The 19,661-nt window shown below is 41.4% G+C and overlaps 1 protein-coding gene across 4 annotated transcripts in view; it reads left to right on the top strand.

Moving 5' to 3' along the window:
* ADCY8 (adenylate cyclase 8) overlaps window positions 1–19,661 on the top strand; it is a 263,968-nt gene that overhangs the window by 95,489 nt on the left and 148,818 nt on the right. For all 4 annotated transcript variants that reach the window (XM_073999461.1, XM_005564084.5, XM_005564083.5 and 1 more), the window contains exons 3-5: window positions 441–571; window positions 8,967–9,078; window positions 15,195–15,322. In XM_073999461.1, the coding sequence (XP_073855562.1) occupies window positions 441–571; window positions 8,967–9,078; window positions 15,195–15,322 (371 nt within the window). The remainder of the gene's footprint in view (window positions 1–440; window positions 572–8,966; window positions 9,079–15,194; window positions 15,323–19,661) is intronic.

The raw sequence follows: 19,661 nt of genomic DNA, 5'->3' as shown, positions 1-19,661 counted from the left end.
GACTCCTTCCAAATTTTCAGGTCTCAATTTTAAATATCAATTCCTTGGTAAGGTCATTCTTAATCCCTGATATGAATCTCTGTCATCAACCATTGTACTCTCTCATCATGACCTGTTTTTGCATGGCACTCATCACATTTTGTGAATGTGTGTAGGTATCTTTGGGTATGTAATACTTAATGTATCTTCCTTATTAGAATGCAAGCTCCACCATAGTCAGAACCACATCCATTTGGCTCACCAGTATATATCCAACATCCAGCAGAGTGCCTGGCAAGTAATAAGTACTCAATAAATAGTTGTCATATTCATAGAATGGTATGAAATTATCAACTCCAAAGGAAGTTCATCCAAAAGTCCCATGACTTCTCCACCCTCCACCCTCCCATCTGAGACTCGCTGGTCAGCCTAACAGGACTGTCCCTCTTCATTTGTTCCAGGAGCGGCTTGTGCTTTCTGTGCTCCCCCGGTTTGTTGTCCTGGAAATGATCAACGACATGACCAATGTGGAAGACGAGCACCTGCAGCACCAGTTCCATCGGATCTACATCCATCGCTATGAGAATGTCAGGTGAGAAACGCAACACCCTTGCCCCGGCTCTCGGTGTGATCCATGTGTGTTTGGGTGCTCTCCTCGCACTTCCGTGACTTCTGTCTGCCTGAGTATCAGCACCTTTCCTCATTTGGTTGATTAATTCATTACCTAGTGATTATTCATCAGAGAGTTCTACATTTCCAAATTAAGGCTGGAGAAGAATGTCACAGAATAAAATTATACTCGCTCGTTGACCTACTGCCTAGCTCTCCTATAGTAGGCACGTCTGTCTTTACATTTTGAGTGGGAAAGGCAAACACCTTTTAAACTATGATAAGAAAAATAATCACAGAATGTAATTTGGGGGTTTCAGTTGTGATCACATACATCTCCTCCTTGTATTTATCATAAGTGTGTTTAAAACAATACAAAAGAATGACAGTTTATTTTCCTTTGCAAACATATTTTTAGTCAACCATCCATCTATCCATCCACCCATCCATCCATCCATGTATCTTCCCACTCACTCCCCCATTCATGCATCAGTGCCCTCTACGTGCCCAGCACAACACTGGACACCGTGGCATGTAATGAAAATCAAAGGGTGAACTCCATGGTGAGGCAGACCAGCTTTAAAATCCCAATTCTGCCTATTCCTTATTTGTGATCTTGGGAAATTTATTTACCTGAATCTCAAAATTCTTCTCTGTAAAATGAGCATCTCTTAGCCACTTTGTAGAGTTTTTATGTGGATCACATAAGTGAAGATTAATACAAAATATATAACAGGCAGAGTTAAGCAAGTAGTAGAGCATTCAGTATATTGTAGTTCATTTCAGACATGTTTCCTAGTTGCAGTCAAAAGAATCCAACCATGACTGATTTAAAAGAAATGTATTGGCTGGGCGTGGTGGCTCATGCCTGTAATCCCAGCACTTTGGGAGGCCAAGGTGGGCGGATCACGAGGTCAAGAGATTGAGACCATCCTGGCCAACATGGTGAAACCCCATCTCTACTAAAAATACAAAAATTAGCTGAGTGTGGTGGTGCATGCCTATAGTCCCAGCTACTCAGGAGGCTGAGGCAGGAGAATCGCTTGAACCCGGGAGGCAGAGGTTGCAGTGAACTGCGATCATGCCACTGAACTCCAGCCTGGCAACAGAGCAAGACTTCATTTCAAAAAAAAAAAAAGGAAATGTATTGAAAGGTTATGTCGCAGATTACAGAATAATTAGGGAAGAATGGAAAAGTGCATGGGGGAAATGGGCCAGGGGAAATGGGCCAGAATGAAGCAAGGCCACAGAGTGAAAGGCATAGGCAAAATCAAGCCAGAGCACTAGGCCAGCTGGCAGTTGGCAGTAGCCACTGCCAACTGTCTCTGACCAGTCCATTGCTTGTGCAATCAACCCTGACCCCTGACACGGCATGCCACCACTGCAGTTCCTCCTGCAGCCCCAGAAACTGATATTGCTGTCTTTGCTCTGCCCTGACTTCCTGCTCCTGCTGCTTCTTTGCATCTCAAGTTAAAGCCTGGAGCAGATGGGTCTGATTGGCTGAGCCCAGTCATTTTCTTCAAGTGCCTGGAAAGCAAGTCTCTGGCATTTTCAGCTTATACAGTGGAACTGTATTTCCCACCCACCAAATATCATAAGGTAAAAATTTCCCAAACATAGAGTCAGAGTCCTTACATTAAGCAACTTCAAAAATGACAAATCTATTCTCATAGTTCCTTTCTTCCTAATGTCAGTAGGACAGAGGACAACTTTGCACTTACCAGCATCTGTAGGTGTTCCATTCCTGGCATGCAGGAACACACATTTTGAAATTCAGTAGAGAGCATGATTCTAACACAACCCTTCAGGGGCATAGCAGGATAGGTCATTCCCAGGGTCTTGTCCAAGATTTGAGCTATACTGAGTTAGATGCTTGAGTTTGCAAAACAGTCCTTTGTCAAACAGCAATTCCAGTAAGAGCTGTGCCCCAGATCTAGGAATTGGTCCCACACATAATAAGAACTCTTCAATACTAGTTCTAAGACAATAGGCACCTATTAATCATAATAGAGTATGGGGTTTGATTATTAAGCAGGCAACAAATGCCAGGAGATCATAAAAGGAGGAAAATCTGGGGCAAGGAGGTGGTGGAGGGTGGGGAGAGGGAGATAGGTAGAGAAACCTTCCTGGCAGAGATGATGATTCTTCTTGGCTTTATTTGAGACGAAGTCAGCCAAGTGAAAAACACAAATACATGAATTCTGAGCAAAAGCGGCAGCAGAAGTGAAGGCAGAGCCATGGTCCATGCAGAGAATCATAGTTGGTGTTCCATGTTCCTTCCCTGGTGGCAAAATGGCTTGACCATAAATGCAGATCCAGAGAAAGCAGAAATTGCATGAATATTTGGGGGAAACATAAATAAATATTTAATTACATATTCAGCTATAAATATATACGAATCATATAAATACATAAATAAAATATGTGGCATCTGATGAAAGTGCCTGTCACCATGGAGAAAGAAGGAGCGAAAAATACCTTTTAAAAGAAATACAGGGAAAATTCAACAAGCCCGTGCGCCGACACCCACATGCTCAGGTGCCTTAAGTGCAATAAACATGTTCGGCGGCTTGCTTTTTGCAGGAATCCTTTTTCAGTGCTCCCATCACTCCTGAGCAGCTAGTTTCTTCTGCCCCCACCCCTCCAACCCCACCCATTTATTTTAAGTCATCGAACTGAGTTCTTGCGCTGGAGACCCTTTTCCAGAAGTTCATGCCACAGTACATTAAAATTTCGTTTTCTGCCCTCCGTGTCTCTGCATTTTCAGAGCCGTTACTAGGGGGAGGAGAACTGAAGCAGAAACCAGCCGCCGGCCCGGTTGCTCCCGGGCTATTCTCAGAGCAGCGTGGCGAGATGCCCGCGGCTCCCGGGGTTTCGGGAAGATGAACTCAGCTCCGGGCGGCGGGGCGTCTCCTGCCCACTGCGAGGCTGCAGGGTGCTAAAATAAGACCGGAGCCTTGAAAGCAGAGGAGGACGGTCCCTAGCCCAAGTCGGAGAACGAAGCCAACTGGCTACTCCACCCCCTTCCCCAACCCCCAAAGCAACCCCGCTGTGGTGTTGGGAGCATTTTTGAAATCATTTCCAAACCCGTCACCCTCTTCATGGTAAACTGCCTGGTGCATTCTTTCTTCTCCCTTGCCTTTTTTTTGGGGGGGTCGGGGGGTTGTTTGTTTGTTTAATTTTGAAGACTCTTTACTAAAAAAGTGCTGTACACTTCTAAGTCTTGACTTATATTTCATACCACTGTTTACCTTCATCAGGAAAGGGTATGATTAAAGGCGCCACGCTTGGGGGCATTCCTGTGCCCACGTGGGCTGGGGTAGCCACACCCTTGGCGAGACTTCGACTCCATCACCTCACCTCTGTGAGCCTCCGTTTCCCAATCCAAAAGCTGGGCTCTTTTGAACGCTCAAGTTGATTTCAGCTATCAACCTCTGAGACTTCTCCAGGTTCACCTGAGGATCCACCTGGCCACCAGCTTTTTACTGGAAGCCATTCAGGCTCTCCACCCCACCTACCCAATTCTATTTATCTTTCCTGTCTTTTCCCCCCAGATACTTAAGACACTTCTTGTATTCATTAGGATAATGCTATCTGCTCTTTCAAATACCCTTCCAATTTCAGTGATTTTTAACGCAATCAAATTTATTCACACAAGTGTTCACTGCTGATATTACTGGTCAGTGGGTGATTCGGGGACAAAGGCTCCTTTGTTTTGTAACTACCATCCCTTGGGCCTCAAAGTTCCCAGAATTTGCTTATTGGAAGGGGAAGCACAGAGTACTCACACCTACTTTTTTTTTTTTTTTTTTTTTTTTTTTTACCACCTTAACCTGAAAATGACATATGTCATTTCTGCTCAGATTCCATTAGGGAGAATCAATTCCAGGTGCCTGCCTAGAAACAAAGTGGGCTGGGAATGGTGCCTCTGGCTCAATGGCCTTTCCTAGTGACAGGTGGATTGACTATGCAAACACAGGCATGGATTTGGTGGGCAGTCGTCCTTCTCTGTCATGGTTCTTTTTGCTATTTCCTATTGGCCCTGCCAACTCCATTTCATGTACATTTGCACATTTGCTGACACAGATTTTGTGGGTCTGTCTGGGAGACACCTTTGTCTTTATCTCGCCCTGTGCCATGGTAGACATTTTAGTGAACCATTGTCAAGGATCAGAAAAATCCTCATTTTTAGACTCTTGCTAAGTCTGTTCGCTTTCTTGACTGGCTGTTAATTTCCAGCCAGCCCTGTCAACATGTATGATCACTACATCTGTCCTGTAGACTAGAGTTTCGCGAACAAGCAAAATGCAATTGAATGGACCTAGAGAACTTTATGGCCTTCTAGATCCATCCGCATGGCAGTTAAGCACTTCCAGATTTGTAAAAACTTCACAAAGACATTATATACCCTTCATTTATTGAGAATTATGCAATGATTTGCAAGTTATCTTCTTATGTAGTCCTACAGAGTAGCTTTAATGACCTTTACTTTATTATCAAGAAAAATGGAAGCTCAGAGAGGTTAAGTAACTTTCCCAAGAACACACAGTTATGATATTGGAACACTGAACACATCTGAAACTTAGTGAGAGGAGTCTACACAGGGACCATGTTCCTAATGATTCTATTGAACTCTGCAAAGGCTTCCTTGGGGATTCTATTTAAAGAGTGACTATTAGGTAACATGACGTATTTTTAGCCAAATAAACAACTTATGTAACCAAATTAGAGTTGAAAATTACTATGGCCCCTTGGTATATTCATCCTGGAAAGCTGCAAATTTATGCCAAGAATCAAAAGACTTGATGATCTGAGCCCAACACCAGGGGTGGCAGAACAAGCAATGGAATGAGAACAAGGGCCCTGGTTTCTGCCTCTGATCTTTTATTCAATAAATCCTTATTGTACAACTATGACTTACACCAGTGCTTCTGAGTCTTTAATGTGCACCCAAATCATCTATGGCTCAATTAAAGCAGATTGTGGTACAGTGGGTCTGGAGAGGTGGCTTGAGAGTCTACATTTCTAACAGTGTTTCATGAGATGCCGCTGGGGGCCATGACCATGCTTTGAGGAAGGAGGACTTAATTCTGAATGTTTCTATTGATTGGACTAAGGAAACATGTAATACGGCCAACTGTGTGCTGGGCAGGTGGGATAAAAAGGTGACTTCATTCTTGTTCTTCAGCTAATAGATGGAGCACACTTAGCCACATATGATTGTGCTATGGAGAGTTAAGTGTTATAACAGAGAGGGGTGCCAACAGGGCAAGAAGCTCGAGTTGGGGATAACTGGCTATGCTTGGGGAAGTCTCCAGAGAGGTATAGACTCTTAACATGATTTTAACACCTGAGGGGGCTTTGAAGGACAAGTCAGATTTTAACAGGTAGCGAAAGGGGGAAAAAGCTATACCAGGGATCAGGTGTAGCATGTACAAAGATACAGGTGAATAATGTACAGTGGGATCAAAAGACCTGGAGAAGTTTGATGATATTGGAACACTGAAGATATGTGAAACTTTTATGATCTTAGCTCTCAGGGAATCCATTTGTTTTTTCAGTAAGCTGTGAGCTTTATAAAGGCTGGGATGATGCTATCATCTGCTCACTACTTTATCTCCACTGCCTGGTGTATAGTAGTCATTTAATTAATAAACGGTTGAATGAATAAATAAATTGGCATTTATTTATTCTATGCCATTCTTGCCATAGACAGATGGATACTAGTAGTTTGGGGCTTATGGATTCATAAAGGGAATGTGCTAAACCAAGTGATCTAAGAGCCTGTCCACTTCCCACCTGTCATAGCAATGACTTTTCTTGCTTCAAAAGTAACATAGTTGAGCAAAAAAGAGTATGGATGCCAGAGCCAGGCTTCCTGGTTCAAATTCTAGTTCTTCATGATTATGGGCAAGATACTTAGGCCTCAGTTCCATAAAATGGAGAAGATCATGATAGGTTCTCCCTCATAGGTTACATGGAATAAATAAGTGAATACATGTAGGGCTGCCAGAGCAATACCAAGTCCACAGTCAATACTCTGTAAGTGTTGCTGCCTTCTGGAAGTTCAGGCTTCATCAACAGTTAGGAATGCTTTTAGCTACAAGTGAAACATAATCCAATGAAGGGCCATATTATTTTCTACCTCTGTTACCTCTCTCTTCTCTTTCTCTCTCAAATATAACATGCAATTATAGTATAATTTTGTAAAATGATAACAAAAGCTAACACATTTAAGGAGCATTTACTATGCTGGCAATTGCCAGATGATGTGCTAAATGCTACCCACTAATGAGGCAAGTATGACAGTTATCTCCGGTTTACAGAGCTAGGGCTTACAGAAGTTCAGGAAGCTGCCCAAGGTCATAAAATTCATAAGTGGTGAGCTAAGATTTGAACCCAGATCTATCTAGACTCAAATTCTGTGCATATGACCATATGCTATGCCACCACAGAACTGTAGAAGACAATGGTAGTATAGTCACTCTGCCAAAGGTAGCTTTCTAAACTGAAAATCTATTGGCATCATGTCCATGCTTAAATCCCATTCACTAGCTTTCCATCACTTTCAGGACAAAGTCTACATTCTTCATCCTGGTTTACCAGCCCCTTCTCCATCATTGCCCAACCCATATTTCTGACCTCATCTCTCTCTTCTTTCTAGCCTCCTTGCTCAGTGATGCCTTCTGACTGGCTGCCCTTGAATTACTGCAGAACCTTGTTATATATATACTCATTCTTCCACCAGATCCTAGAATGTACTGTTCTCTCTGCTCACAGCATCCATCCTCCTAATCACTTTGCTCATCACATTCTTCAAGAACCAGCTGAGACTTCGCTCTACTGGGAGACTCCTGATCCCTTTGTGGCTGATCACCCCCCAATATGTCCTTCAATCACAGCGATCATCACCCTGCACTGTTTCCATTTTTCTCTTTGTCTTTCCAGCTCCATTCCTCAGACTCAGTGTCCTGAGGACAGGCACTAGGTCTTATATATCATTTAATCTAATTTTCTAGCCCAGTGCCTAGCTGATCACATAGTAAATATATAAATATTTGCTGAAAGAATGACCCATTCAATAATTAACTAAAGCAATAGATCTAAGGATTCCTAATGATTTCATGAATGGACTTTGCAGAAGGTATAAATCTCTTTCAAAAAAATTTTGAATGCTTGTGCATTTTGGGGAGAGATAATCCATAGTCTATGTCAAATTCTTAAAAAGGTTTGTAATGGAGATGAATTTTAAGAATGATTGAATACATGTGGTGACTGATGTAAGTCAGCACATTCCACAATGTCTTCTAGCCCAATTACCTATTTCATTAAAAGTAAATTACACTCATAGGCTGATTGTAAGACTTGTCATTATTTTAGGCAACACTAAGAAAAGATGTAAAAAGCTTGACACACTGCTAAGGTGATCAATTGTAAGACACACCTCACTTTCAAAGAGGATGAAAAATTAGAAATGATCAAATATGGTATCCTGTTTTGTGTCCCGTCTTTCCTTTCAGAGGTCGCTGAGATGGCATGGTAAGATGATTGGAGCAATGTCCCTCAGTGCAATTCAGCCAAATGGACAATCCCAGCTCTGCCATGTGCCACTAGTGAGATGTTGGGCAATTCTCCTTGCCTCTCTGAGCCTCAGTTTCCTCATGGACTGAATGGAGGGAACTGTGCTTGCCCCACAGAGTAACTGTATGGTTTAACTAAGAGAGTACCTGGCTTTTAGAAGGCTTTTGGAAGCTGCTCTGTCCTTTGTACCAGGCCATATGCATAGAACAAGACCTCACCTAACTGAAATCTTTAGTAATGTGAGAGTTTTAGGAAATTAATTATTCTGCCTGAAGTCTCCCGGATTTGCCATCTATTGTCATAATTTTTGAGAAATGCCTATTTACCTGCCATTTTGGGTAGAGTACCTGTCATTGGGTTCAAGATAATGAGGTTTTGGGTTCTGCCCCTGCCCCTTGTGACTGTTTTACTCTGTGTTCATTGCATGTGCATTGCTGTTCATTGTGAAAATATAGAGATAATTCATAAAGTTTCATCTTGCTTTTCACAAGAAATTGATCTCTTCATGGTGACAAATTCTCTTTTGGGTTGTTTGCATTGCTCACTCTACACAGCACTGCACAGGACAAAAGGGCTTCCTGTTGTCACCTTGTCCTTCCTGAGCTCCTGGGTGGACTCTCTGCTGAGATATTTATTAAATACTGAGACATTCCTCCTGACTCTCATGGCAGCGAGAGCTAAAATCTCAGACCACAAAGACAGTTTATCTATTGGGAGGATGTTGATGTGTATCCCAAGGTGCATTAAAATATTAATATGTTTTCTCCCCCCACCCCCACCCTCTTCCCTGTGTTTAGTATTCTTTTTGCAGATGTTAAAGGATTTACCAACCTCTCCACGACCTTGTCTGCTCAGGAGCTGGTCAGGATGCTCAACGAGCTCTTTGCCAGATTTGATCGACTGGCCCATGTGAGTTGAATTTAATTCCCTCCTAGTCTTTTGCAGGAGTGAGGGACTGCATATGGAATAAGGAAAGAGAAGGATTCAGCCTTCTTCCCCAAAGTCATTACCATTCTGCATCCTGTCCCTAGGCATGGACCCTGACCCTCTCACTTTCTGGGGACTGATGTTAGCTGTTTACAGGTCTCAGGCGGAAGATTTGTCAGATTAATTTTCTCAATTGAGAGACAGCTGGTTGAGTGACAATCAAACCCAAGTCCCTTTTATCTGCTTTCCACACCCCTATCATTGCTTCCCCTTGCACGTGGCCAGGTGCCATCCAGCTGCAGCTTCAGTGCTCATGCATGCAGCAATGACAGCCTGCAGTTTTCCAGCCAACCCTGACCATCTGGGATGAATTAGCACATTCTCAAAAACCAGTAATCTGCTGGGCCATCCCACCACCATTTTGATCAACCTAACTTAAGAGCTTCGTTTTTAGCCAGCAAGACAGTGTCTTCATTTTCCAGTAGGCTTGATCAGAGCTAAGCTAGAAAACAGATTAAAGGAGATGGACATTTGCTATCAAAACACAGATTCATAGTCCTAAATCCACTTGAGTTACAAAGTAATATCATTGTCACACTGTACTTTAGAGTGGGCTTTGGGTTCAAATAGACATCTTAATTTCCTGTTTGGTAAAGTGTGTATGTTAGTGCCAACCTCAGAGAGCTGTAATGAGAATTAAATAACACCACATCAAGTGGGAGTTCATTTTTAGAACGTCAAAATGTCCTCTTTTAAGACTGCCTCACTCTATGGGAGATACATTCATACTTGCATTTAAGCACCTACTAGGTATTGTACATGCTGCTATGTGTTAGGAATATGAGAATCATGAAAACACACCTCCTCCTTTCCTAGAATTGAGTCTAGTTAGGGATTCATAAATAGGTAAGGAATATAAAATGTGCCATGTCTTATGAGGAGGGTCAGTCTGGGGGCCATGGAAACACAGAGGCAACACATGACCTTTAGATGAGAGAAGGCTTCTTGAAGAAAGTGACTCTTAAGCCGAGTCTTAAAAAGGATGTAAATAATACAATAGAATACTGTCCAGCAATAAAAATAGAATTATCCACTCTTATGTGCAACATCAATGAATCTCAAGTGCAGTATGCCAAGTGAAAGAAGCCAGATACAAAAGGCTAGGTATTTTATGACTCCATTTACAAGACATCCTATAAAAGGTACAATTACAGAGGCAGAAAACAGATAAGTAGCTGCAAGGAGGGCTGGGAATGGAGTAAGCATATGGATAGCAATGGAGCATGGGGTGGGGTGATTTGGGGGATTACATAGCTGCTTTATATTTTTATTATGGTGGTTGTTTCCATCACTCTTTACAGTATTGTCGAGAGAGGGCATGGAGCCCCACAGTCAGACAGACATGAGTTTGACTTTGTCAAAAAGGTGATTTTATTATACATAATTTATACACTAATTAGCAAGGCAAAGAAATCAGAGCAGGATATTTTATGCAGAGGAGAAAACCAGCATAAAGATGTTACTCTGCATATGTGAAGAAACCAGAAGAGATTGCTAGAGGATACAGTTCAGGGTAGGAAGTAGTGGAGATGAGGCTAGAAGGGCAGGCAGGGACTTGTCAAGCAACCGTAGTATGAATTTCAGCTACTGAACAGCTACTAGCTAGGAGACTGACAGGGAAAGAGGAGGAAGTGGAAACTGAGGTATCCTCCTAATAGGAGGGTTGGTTTTAGCTGGAGGGCTGGGGGCTGGGGAATAACATGTATACCATTTCCTTTTATTGTTGCATCAGTGGTGGTTGGTATCAGTTACACATAGCTATTCCATTTCCTATTATGGTTCTGATATTTTTTATCAAAGATGCCAAGATGAACAAAAATGGCCATCCAAAGTCCACTGGCAGATGTGATTAAGGTCCGTTTCTGGTGTCACAGTAAACTCTGCTGACCCAGAGAAAGAGAAAAGGTACTTTGTCAGGTACTGTGCGAGACTCTGAAAAGGCAAAACCCATCCTTCCCCTCAAGAAGCTCAGAGTCTGGCAAGGGAAAAACCACATGTGAATGCATAGCAGCCTCCATGGAGAGGGCAAGAAGACTAGGCTTCCAGGGTGCTGTGTGTTTGACGAGAAGAGGCTGTCCTAGGAGACTTCAACCTTATCTACAGTTTCATTTTTACTAGGACAATATATTCATGTACCACTTATGTGATTACAATTAGATAAAATACTATAAAATTTGTTGGGATTTCTAACTTTTTTAAAAAGCACATTGATAGCACTAATGTTTTTGCTTTGAAAGTCTTTTCTTTTTCATTTTTATTGAGTTTTTCTGCTTATTAAAGTTACACGTGTTCATTATATTAAAATTCAAACATCGAAGATGTACACAATGCAAAGTACACATCCCTGTAATTCTACCCCATGAACAATATAACCATCTTTGATCATTTGGTGCATTCATCTCCTAATTTTTATCTACTGTCTGTATGTGCAGTTTCATAAACTCTTGGGAATTTTCCAAGATTTTGATAATGTCAAAGTCATCAAGACAGGAGGAAAGCATTGCAATAAGGCCAACTCAATAAAATTTTCAAGAAGATCCTCACTCTACTTTATTTTTCTTTTTGAATATTTTTTTCCAAAGCACTCTGGCTTCCTGTATGTGAACTTTTCAAGGTAGTTTCTGGTACAAATAAGTTATTTGGATATTACTGTCAAGTCATCTGACAGCTCATAGTATTTGATCAGAAAAATGTATCTGCAAATTGACAGACCTTGACAGATAAGAATCCAGGCCTTTAATATATTATATATATTACATACATTTTATTTTTATATATAAAATAATTTTATATAATATATATGCATATATACAACCATGTATTTGGGATCCAAAGAGTTTCAAGGAGGCTACCAGCTCCACCTTTTGTTGGAAGAACAGCAAACCCTGGACATGAACATCATCACATCATTATTCAATGTCAGCCTCAGAAAAGTAATCAACTATTTTACACAATCTCCTTCTAAAACACACTTTTGTCAGGAGACCTACCATTCTGGACTTTGCCATAATTCCTGCAGTTTTGACAAGAGAGAGCATGGAGCCCCACAATCGGACGAACACGGGTTTGAATTCTTCTTTTGCCTCCTACTTGCCATGTGGCCTTTCCCTCAAGCCTGCTGTTCCCATCTGTAAAATGGCACGTGACTCAGAAAGTGGTCCTGAAGACTAAGTGACATAAGTGTAATGTATTTAGCACATTGCCTGGCACATTGTATGTGCTCAGCGACTATTAGCTCCTGTCCCCACTTAGATTTTTTCCAAAGTGCTTTCACCTCTGTTCTCAGGGAGAGATCACAGATTCAGAGTTGGTGAGGGTGATGTCCAGCCCAGGTTGTTACTGTTACCTAGCTCCTCTGTAGCACAGAAAGCTTCCCCTCTCTCCACTGAGATTTTTGTATCTGTAAAACAGATGTGACTTTACCTGCTCTGCCATGTTCAGAGTTTTATTGTGAAGCTCAACGAAAAAAGATAAGGAGCAGCATGTTGAACATTGAGAAGGCTACTTCCAGGTGTCAGTTGTCATTGTCATTGTTAAGTGACGGCCAAGCTTACTCTGTTATGTATTAAGGACAAGATAGATTATTTTGGCACTTGTCACATATGAGGAATTGAAACCCACATACAGTGGCTTCAGTATCTTATCCAAGGTCAAACAGTAGGTAAATTTGCCTGGAATGCAGACGTCAGATTCTTAGACCAAAGTAATTTTTGTTATGCCCCTTTCCCTCATCCCTCCCTGTAGCAAACAGGCAACAGGCCAATCCATGCATCTGGTTTTGATGGCACCAGGCTTTCTTTCACATACCAACCCAATGACCCAAAAGCCCATTTGCAGATGAAGTCACCAATCCCTGCCTTCCAGTCTCAGTGCTCGGATCTGCAAAATCAGAATAAGATACTGGAACACTGGTTCTCAAATTCTGCTCCATACACACAAACTGGAAACTTTAAACTTGTGGGATAAGATTTTAAAAATGATAAGAGCAATGTAGTGAGTTTTCATAATGTTACATTTATTTAGGTAAAAAGAAAACCTTGCCTTTATTCTGAGGATATGTCTTTATAAGTGATGGGGATAGTAGATAGTATTTGGATTGCTGTTTTTGGTGTTTGGTGATGGATTGTTCATATTTTCTTGACAAAAAAAAAATGTACTCTACAACATCCCTGAACCCTCTGATTTCTTTTTTCATAACAGTCCCACTAACTCCACAAATCTGGGCACTGCTAGCACCAATGAACAAGAAACTTTCTAAGTTCCATTCTGATCATGACACTCTCAAGGCCTTAGAATAAATAACTGAAGGCCTTAAGCTTCTTTTATTTGATCAGTCAGACCTCATTGTCACCTGTCTTGCAAAATTAGCTGCATTGAAGCAGCCAGTAGACAGGAGCTCTGGGCTCCTAAAAATAATCCTGGGATGGCTGTACATGCTGTCAGAGTTCTGAAGATTGCATCTGGGCCCATTTGGGAACGTTGACAAGTCTCCAGAAATCTGACGGGGAAGTTCCACAGACAGTTCTGATTCTCTTTTCCCTGTCTAATATTTGTTTTTCTTGGGATAGTATATTTACTTATCCATTACCCAAACATAATGTCCAACTCCTGGTGAGATTGGGAAACCAACACAGTGCTTTACAGCTTGCTACTACAAGGGCATCAACAGTAGTACTGTTGGTTTCTCAGTGGGCACTTTTTATCAATAACTCCCCTTCTCCAGCTCTGGGGCCCTGCTTTTCCCACACAGCTGTAGAACCATAAGCCTTTAGGATTTCAGATCTAGAAGGCACCTCAGAGGTCATTCAGTCCCAACAATCTGCCCAAGGAAACCAAGAGGAAACGTCACTTGTCTATGATGAAAAACAGATATGTGAAGGAGCCCGGCCTGGAGTCCAAGTCTTCATTATAGAAAGAGGCAATATTAATTGAGTGCCCCATCTGCCAGGCCCTGTACTGAGCTTTCACTTGCATCATCTCACTCAGCCCTCACAGTGGCACAATGGGACAGGCCCTATGATTATCCCCATTTTATAGATGAGGCACCTGAAGCCCAGAGGTTGGGTAATTTACCCAAAGACTCACCGAAAACACGGAGGGGGTATCTGAGGTTTGATCCTGTGCAGTGTGACTCCTAAACCAGTGCTCTTGGCTCGCCATGCTATACTACCTTAAGTTCTCTTTCTTCTAGAACCTATAACATCTAGCTGCTTCCTATCCAATATAAAAGCGTGCATTACTTTCTTAACCCTTGTTGTTCTTTGAAATTTTGTAAGACTTGTGTCTTTAAGATTGGAAATCCGCCAAACTAACAACTACTTCTCACCTGTGAAATGGAGGAAAAACAACCCACCTTAGAGGGTTGTTGTGAGGATTAACTGTGTTTTATTTATAGAGCATAATATGAGCTATTATTAGTCATCTTTGTGTTAGGGCCAATGTTTGCCTTATTATAGATGTCCAGTTGATTTTTAATTTTTTTCAATGAACAAACATATAAATTAATACATGAATAAAAGGATATATAAGAAGACTCAGTTCCTCTTCATAAAGTGCCAGTGTCCTTGCTGGAAAGGAACTTTATCAAGTTGAAATAATAGGATTCCCTAAGTGATGTACATTTTTAAGTGCTTATTATTAAGCTAAAGACTGATGAAAGCTGTTAATTCACAGCTGCTTCTGAGAAGAGAGACATTGTTTGGGGCTGAATTTGTAGGAGATACTATGATCACTCTGTCAGGCCTGGCCAAGTGATAGGTGTACAGACCATAGAGCTAGTAGATAGCAAAGCTTGGATATAACCATGTAGCTTTTGAACTCAAAATCCAATTTTTTTATGATTCCACTCTACATCTGGGTCCTTCAAACCCCCATTTAGGTTACACCTCAAATATTTTAGAAAGACAGAAGTGTATTTCAAAGGTAGGTGCTCCTTACCCCAAATTGCAGACCACCTAGTCCTGCCTCTTTCTCAACCTTTCTGAAGAACTGATCCTTCTGCTGACATAGACTCTTCCCTCTTATCCTGTTCCTTCCAGGAGCATCACTGCCTTCGTATTAAAATTCTGGGGGACTGCTACTACTGCGTGTCTGGACTTCCTGAGCCCCGCCAGGACCATGCCCACTGCTGTGTTGAAATGGGTCTCAGCATGATCAAAACCATCAGGTAATTTGTGATCCCCTCCACGTTACCTGGGTCTTCAATGTGCATGATCACACGCCACTCCATCTATCCTTTGTGGTAAATCATATGTATGGTGAAAGGCAGAACCCTTTGACTTATTTCACAAAAACCGTGTGCCCCTTAGCTCTCCCGTATAAACCAATGAACCTGTTAGCGTCATTGTTTTCCGAGTTTACCTCACTTTTAATTATTTGTGCTACAAGTTTGTATTACAAATGCCCTTGTGGAGATTCAGCAAGGAACAAGATGAGCATAGTCCTTACCTTCAGGGATGTTACAATGCAGAGGGAGAGATGAATGAATGAATAGAAAATTTCAATGCAGAACACTAAGCTTCATGATAAATCAAATCCAAATGCTTGGGAAAAATAGAGGAGGAAGTTAATTCAATGTGGGATGTTGGGGAAGGCTTTCCAGAATAGAAATGTCTAAGCTGTTGACTGAAAGGTGGGTAGACATTGACAGGATCCTGGAGGTGGAGAGGAGAGTTTTCAAGAGAGGATGGACATGTACAGAAACCAGGATGTGCTTCAATGGCTACCGTGAAGCCTGGGGTGGAAAGAGTAGTGACAGATGGACTGTAGGCTGGCAGCAGCCAGAGCCCATATGACCTTCTCAGTCATGTTAAGGAGTTGCACATTATCCTATGGCCAATAGGAAATTACTAGAAGACTTCCACCAGGCTTGGCTTCATGGATGTGTGCCAAGTGCTTTTGGTTTTGTTCAGCATATCTGACAAATAGATGATGGATCAAGGAAGAAGGAATTATTGGGGTTGAGGACTCTGGAACTAGGCTGTGTGTGACTTTCAGACAGAACCTTAGTATTGTCAGCACTCCTCCTGGGGTCCAAACTGGTTGCAAAGCCTCTAAGTGTCATGTCCTCACAAAGCCACAGCAAAAGCAGTAACAAGAGGATGCATAGGCAGAAACACACACACACACACACACACACACACACACACATATGTCAGTGCTTGGGTGACTAACATCCTCAAAAACTCAGACTTAATTGATCTAGGGAAGACCATGGGCTGTTTGTAAGCTTCTCCCATGAGACAAAGGTATAGCCAACCTTGAAAACCACTGCCTTTAGAGAGATTTAAAGGTGGAATTAGAAAATACCATGGAAAAATCAGTATAATAGAGGGTTTCTCAAAATGCAGCTTTACAGATTTGAACTTTTCACATGAAGTTTTCCCACCTGCAGTAAAAGATATTTCCACAGACAACCCAGTTTTCACAAAGGAAAAGAACTAGCAAACATCATATTCTCCCAGAAACTACCAAGAGGAAAAACCACGTTTTGTTGAAAGAAGGCATTGGGCAATAGGAGTACAGTCTCTAAATGAAAGCTATGTGCCAAAGATGGTCACTCAACAGTCTTCAAGTGGAGTGCTGTTTGTAAACTGAAGGGCCTTTTCTGTTTTCTACGAACAGTTGAATAGGGTGTGCAGTTGCTATAGCACATTGTCTTGCAAAGGGGAGCAGCAGGAACTCACAAGACCAGGCACAGGGAGGTGGACTATGAGGACGGACCCAGAGGCCATGGTTCTGGGTGTCTTAAGGTCAACATTTGGGATTCTTTCCTTGTCTGGGTATCATCATATTTTTATTCTTTCAGAAGAGAAGGAATCTGAGGAGCAGGAGACAAAAGCACTCTAAAGACCTTCTTTCTCCCTTTACACCATCTCTAATAGAATTTTAAGCATTATCTGGTCAAGTTTTCCAGCCCTACATTAGGCCATCACTGCAGACTACGTTAGGCTGGGCTGGCCAGCTTGGTGATCAAAGTGGATCCAGAGTAATTCTGCCTGCATCCAAGCCTCTTTGAAGACTGCTGGATTACCATTCCAGCAAAGGGCAAAGAGACTAGGAATTTCCGAAATCCTTTTAGTACCTTTCCATCAGCAGAAGGCATGTGTCCATAGTGACAGCAGCCTACCTCTGGAAAGGCACATGTAGAGCTTTATCATATCTCAAGAAAAATATCCAGTTGTCACAGTCTTCTTATGTCATTGGTCTGCATGGAAAGAAAAAATTTTGAGTAGCAATTTCAGAGGCCTTACGCCTCATTTAAGGGATTTATCTGAAAGTCTCCTATAAACCAAAAAAAATGGAATCAGGAGATGCACAAGTGGGATGAGAATTTATGGTACTTTTCTATGAAGTGTATGATGGAAATCAAACCCTTTACTATCCCTAATACCAAGTAGGTAGGTAGATAAAGAGACCCAAGATGTCCTCTCTACTATCTCGCTGTCTTCTGTAGAGATGCAGAAGTACTCCACTTTAGGAACTATGGAAAGAGGAATCTATGCGTTCCAACACAGAATTCCCTTTTGTTCAGGTTTTGGTTAATGGAAAAGGCTGCAGATGTTTTTTAACTGCAAATTTGAACATTTGAGAGTTTTTCCCTGAAAACTAGGATGAATTGTAATAATATTTTAACTGGCGTAAAGGGGGACAATGGACCGTGATATGGTTTGGATTTGTGTTCCTACCCAAATCTCATGTCAAATTGTAATCCTCAGTGTTGGCTGAGGGGCCTGATGGGAGGTGATTGGATCATTGGGGTGGATATCCCCATTGCTGTTGTCATGATAGTGAGTGAGTTCTCGTGAGATCTGGTTGTTTATAAGTGTGTCTTTGCTCTCTTCTTCCTTCTCTGTTATGTAAGATGTGCCTGCTTCCCCTTTACCTTCTGCCATGATTGTAAGTTTCCTGTGGCCTCCACAGTCATGCTTCCTGTACAGCCTGTGGAACTATGTGTCAATTAAACCTCTTTTCTCTATAAATTACCTAGTCTCAGGTAGTTCTTTATAGCAATGCAAGAACAGACTAATACAGACTGATACCCAGAAGATCAGAGATCTCTACAACTAATTAGGTGTGTGAGCCTTATTCTGTCAATCAGTAAACCCATCAACAAATGTTTATTGAGCTCCACTATGTGTCAGGAACTGGGCTAAGCCCTAGAAATACAGTGATAAACATGTCACATGGAGGTCTTTGTGCATGGGTGTCGTTTAGGGGAACAATTAAATTTATTGCCTACAAAATAAGAAAATCAGGTCAGACAACTTTAAAGTCTCCACCAGTTCTGAAAATCTGTGATTTATAGCCACAAAAACACCAGAGTTTAAGTAGCAAAACTTTCTACAGACTTGTCATAAGGGTTTGTATCTTAGCCTTAAGTAAAAGATATGTTACAGAGATAACATTGGAAAATAAATGAACATCAATAATCAAATCTTAGAGCATTATTATTTCTCTTTCTGGAGAGGACCTTATTCTTCCTGATCATTTTATTGAATTTAAGATCTCCTTTCTGGAGTTTTGAAATTGAACAGTGAGAAATGATTCAAAGTCTTTTTCAAACTGTATGAATCAAAATCTATTAATATCCAAACAACTCCTTGATTCTAATCTAAGTAACATGAGGTCCAGTATTAATTATTCTAGTTAGCAAGAAAGCATGCTAAAAAGGAATTAATAGGAGCCCTGGAATTAGGCAAACCTCGGTTGCAATTGGCTCAGACTTCTATAGTTTCCAGTCTTACTGTCAAATATTTCACTCTGAGGAATGGCTGGTGAACAATATTTGCACCTTAATGTGTTTACAAGGAAGTGCCAGTTACATAGCTTCATCAAAAAGTTAATAGTCTTAACCAATTACTGCTTACACAAGATGGAATTTTTTATTCAGCTGCAAAGTTGCTTGTTCCAATTTGAAAACTTGAGAGAAGCTATAAAGACTGGAAATGTTCATAATATTATACTGCATATATCATAAGGTTAGGTTAATAAACCATTTATTGACTGGTGTCCCCAGATTTCATGTTCACCCTCTTTATATGCTGTCAGAAATGGACCCCTGTTTGAAGTTTTGTCCTCCCCTTTCAGCAGCTCTCCTTGTCCCTATTTCTGACATTTTCTCAAAGTTAGGATACCATCAATCCCCAGAGTGCAGGAAGACAACAAAGGGCCAGTGTTCTGATGGTAAGATGGCATTTGGATTTTTAGTCACTATATCTAACAACTCCAATAGTTTCCTTGTTTAGGTGAGATCTATAATTTTTGCTCAAATGGCAAACCAACACTCAAAATGACCCTAGTCTCTTTCTCACTGATCAATCCAAACATGTGATAGAAATTCTCTACAACCACAGACATGTGAGGAGAGGGTGTCAATATCAGGAAAGGCCAAGGTTGTCTACTGCTAGTTAGAGCATTGGCAGGTTTCAAAGTGGGTGAGGAGTAGTAAAGCCAGTTAGTGAAATAGGACTCTCCTGTGATTATTCTCTAACAGAAACATCAAT

This window comes from Macaca fascicularis, chromosome 8 (genome assembly GCF_037993035.2).
Source record: "Macaca fascicularis isolate 582-1 chromosome 8, T2T-MFA8v1.1".
In the NCBI taxonomy this organism is placed as follows: Eukaryota; Metazoa; Chordata; class Mammalia; order Primates; family Cercopithecidae; genus Macaca; species Macaca fascicularis.
The sequence above is the reverse complement of the archived record's forward strand: the minus strand, read 5'-3'. Positions and strand labels throughout refer to the sequence as shown.